The 3,276-nt window shown below is 47.5% G+C and overlaps 1 protein-coding gene across 1 annotated transcript; it reads left to right on the forward strand.

The window, feature by feature from the left end:
* Positions 1-1,072: 1,072 nt before the first annotated feature.
* On the forward strand, positions 1,073-2,158 carry LOC112943635 (C-C chemokine receptor type 8-like). Its single transcript, XM_026034858.1, has one exon. The coding sequence runs from the start codon at positions 1,103-1,105 to the stop codon at positions 2,156-2,158; it is 1,056 nt and encodes a 351-aa protein (XP_025890643.1). The 5' UTR covers positions 1,073-1,102.
* The last annotated feature ends 1,118 nt before the right edge of the window (positions 2,159-3,276 follow it).

Genomic DNA, 3,276 nt, shown 5'->3' on the forward strand with positions numbered 1-3,276 from the left:
CCTTTACAGCACTTTTCTGGATCTTGCTCCTTCCCTGCACAGGGTAGCTCAGCCAGCCCAGAAGGATTGTTTTTTATTCCTCCCTTTTCAATACAAAAATGAGCTTTGAATAAGATTATTTTCACCTTTCTATCACTTTCCATTCACCTAAGCTGCCCAATTGCAGTTTTTTAGTCTGGGGAGCATATGCTCTACATTTAAAAAATGAATCGCTGTCATTCTCATTACTGCTACTGAAAACAGCAATGATTATTAGCAAAGATTGTGTAAAAATAACACTCTGTCTGCCGAGTTATTTTAAGTTCTTCTAAGAGCAAGCGTAGCATAGGTGAAACACACAACAAACATATAAGGTCTTTAAAAATGAGAAGCAAAACTCCTTTGAATTTTGAAAGAGCCGATACTTAAAGTACAAACACTTAACTCCGCAGATCAGATCCCTTTTTACAGTGGCTGTGAGGTGCCATTTGAAAGGAAAGGGAGGCTAAAGCACTGACTCACTTTTGGAAAACAGGTCAGAAAATTTTAAAGCTGTATTCGTTGCAAGTCTCCAGAAATTACAAAGCAAGGTCCCCTCCCTTGCAGATCATATTGGCTTTCTCTAAACTAGAAGACTGAAGTTGGGCAAAGCAGATGGGAACTCGAAACTGCCACTTTATGTTGGCAGACGCAGCAGGTGGGTCCGTGCTGCACTGCGGGCAGCCCCAGGCAGCCCCATGAGCTCCTCACTGCTACTTTATGGGGCGGGTAAGAAAATCCCATTCTCAGTGCCAAGCTCAAGCAACTCACATTCTTTGATCAGACCCAGGTTTTGGACCAGTCTGCACTGTTAGGACTATTTAGACCATAAATTGCTCCCCCTCACTATCATGTGGAGGGACTAGCAAGCTGGCATGGTCGAGGTTTTGAGGAACTGAGAGTGTCTTGGGTCAAACTGATGCMTACACAGCAGTGACTGCGGTGGAGCCGGTCAGTGGTGGGGCTGCCCACTGACTGCTGGCCCCAGGCAGCCCAGAGCAGTGGGACCAGGAGGCGCCCTGGGAAGTTCGTGCCAGGATAGCCAGCCCTTCACCTCTCATTCTTCCCTGCACAGGTATCTGAGATGATTCCCACCAGCCAATTCCCCGACACCACCGAATATGACTATGCATACGACGAAAACACTGCTCCATGTGATGAAGGAAATAGTTTTCACCGGTTTAAGTCCCTCTTCTTGCCAATCCTTTACTGCCTCGTGTTCATCTTCTGCCTACTGGGAAACTCCTTGGTCCTTTGGGTTCTTCTGACGAGGAAGGGGCTGACCACGATGACTGACATCTGCCTGCTCAACCTCGCGGCCTCCGATATGCTCTTTGTTCTGCCTCTCCCTTTCCAAGCCCACTATGCTTCAGACCAGTGGGTTTTTGGCAATGCTATGTGCAAGATAACAGCTGGCATTTATTACACRGGTTTTTACAGCAGTATTTTCTTTATAACCCTCATGAGCATAGACAGGTACATAGCAATTGTCCATGCCGTCTACGCTGTGAGGATACGGACGGCCTCTTGTGGCATAATTATCAGTTTAGTCCTGTGGCTGGTGGCTGTCCTGGCATCTGTACCCAACATTGTGTTCAACCAGCAGCTGGAGATTGAGCAGTCCATGCAGTGCATCCCCGCATACCCCGCAGGTGGCAATACCTGGAAGGTCACCACCCAGTTTGTGGCCAATATCCTGGGCCTCTTGATTCCCCTCAGCATCCTCATTTATTGCTATGCCCAGATACTGAAAAACCTGCAGAAGTGCAAAAACCGGAACAAGATCAAGGCGATCAAGATGATTTTCATCATTGTCATCGTTTTCTTTCTCTTCTGGGCGCCCTTCAACATCGCTCTCTTCCTCGATTCCCTGCAGAGCCTGTACCTCATCAACGACTGCAAGGCAAGCTACTGGATAGCCCTGGCCCTGCAGCTGACTGAGACCATTTCCTTCATCCACTGCTGCCTGAACCCTGTCATCTATGCCTTTGCTGGGGTGATGTTCAAGGCTCATCTGAAAGGAATATTTCAGTCCTGCCTTGGTCTCTTCTCGAGCGCCGCTGGAGGTGTCGGCTCTGGGCAGTCGTCTTCGGCAGCCACTCCGCTCTCGGGCAGCTCCGACAGCAGCGGGGTGCTGTGACCCCCTGGCCTGCCTTCTTCTGGGGGGAATCGCTGCCCCAACCACTGGCACAGCRCCGTGGGCTCTACCATGGTGCCGCATCCTCCGTGGGGACCCCGGCACACACCTATTTCCTCTCTGGATGAGCTGTGAAATACCACACAGTTACCCACAATGTTAACTTTCTATGACCTTCGGCACCTTCGGTCTGTAATATGGTGGCCCTCCAAGCTTGCTCAAGAACGATTTTAATTGAGTTTTAGACTTCTTTTTTTAAAATATATTTAGGCAAACTATGCTTCCCCTAGCAGATATATTCTCCTCCGGTGAAAGTACTGCTTTTGCCTCACTCCCAAATACATTCTGACTTCAGGAGCTATTTCATACATGAATGGGACGTTCCTCTGGGAGGTAGGGAAGGGGACAGACATGGGATTACTTTGTAGTAATCCCCAAAGTAACCCCCAGAGGAATTCGGAGTAATCCCAAAGAGGGAATCACCTCAGCCACTACCATCACTGCCTCCCTCTGCCCCATCTCACAAATGAAGGGGTGACTTGAGCCTTTATTGCTTCTCTGTGGGAAGCAACTGAGTACCCTGCCCAGAGCAACCTTTTGCTGCAATGCCTTCCAAAACAGCAGATCAACTCCACCAGGTGTTCCCTACACCGGTTACTTGTAGCCTAGTTAAGCTGAATGTCAACACCAGCACAGTCTGCTTGTGTGTTAGACTTAAGGAGCTGGTGGTCCTCTAGCTCTGTGTCCTCACCATTTGCTGTCAGATGTAAATATCACAAAATAGTATGCATTGTATCAGTCAGAGTCTCTTTCTCCATACCTTATTTTCTACCATTTTAGAAATGTTTTCTTGAATAAAACATATTAACTGTATCTTTGTATGTCTGGGCTACTGACTTTTTCCAGAGACCTGCAACCCCAGACTAAGACAAATAAAGGATTTTCCATACATCTGATGGACTCGCGAGGTACCCTGGAGCTCCCTAGCAAAATACGTCAAGTTTCTACTTCCCTGCTAGGCAACATTTGTTCTCAAAATCCCAACAAAAATTCAGAATGAAAAAGTAACATTGTGTCACTCTTATGCTGTGTCACTGCAGCTTAAATAATACAAAACTGAA

Source organism: Nothoprocta perdicaria, unplaced genomic scaffold, assembly GCF_003342845.1.
Source record: "Nothoprocta perdicaria isolate Ctin4 unplaced genomic scaffold, notPer1 scaffold_150, whole genome shotgun sequence".
In the NCBI taxonomy this organism is placed as follows: domain Eukaryota; kingdom Metazoa; phylum Chordata; class Aves; order Tinamiformes; family Tinamidae; genus Nothoprocta; species Nothoprocta perdicaria.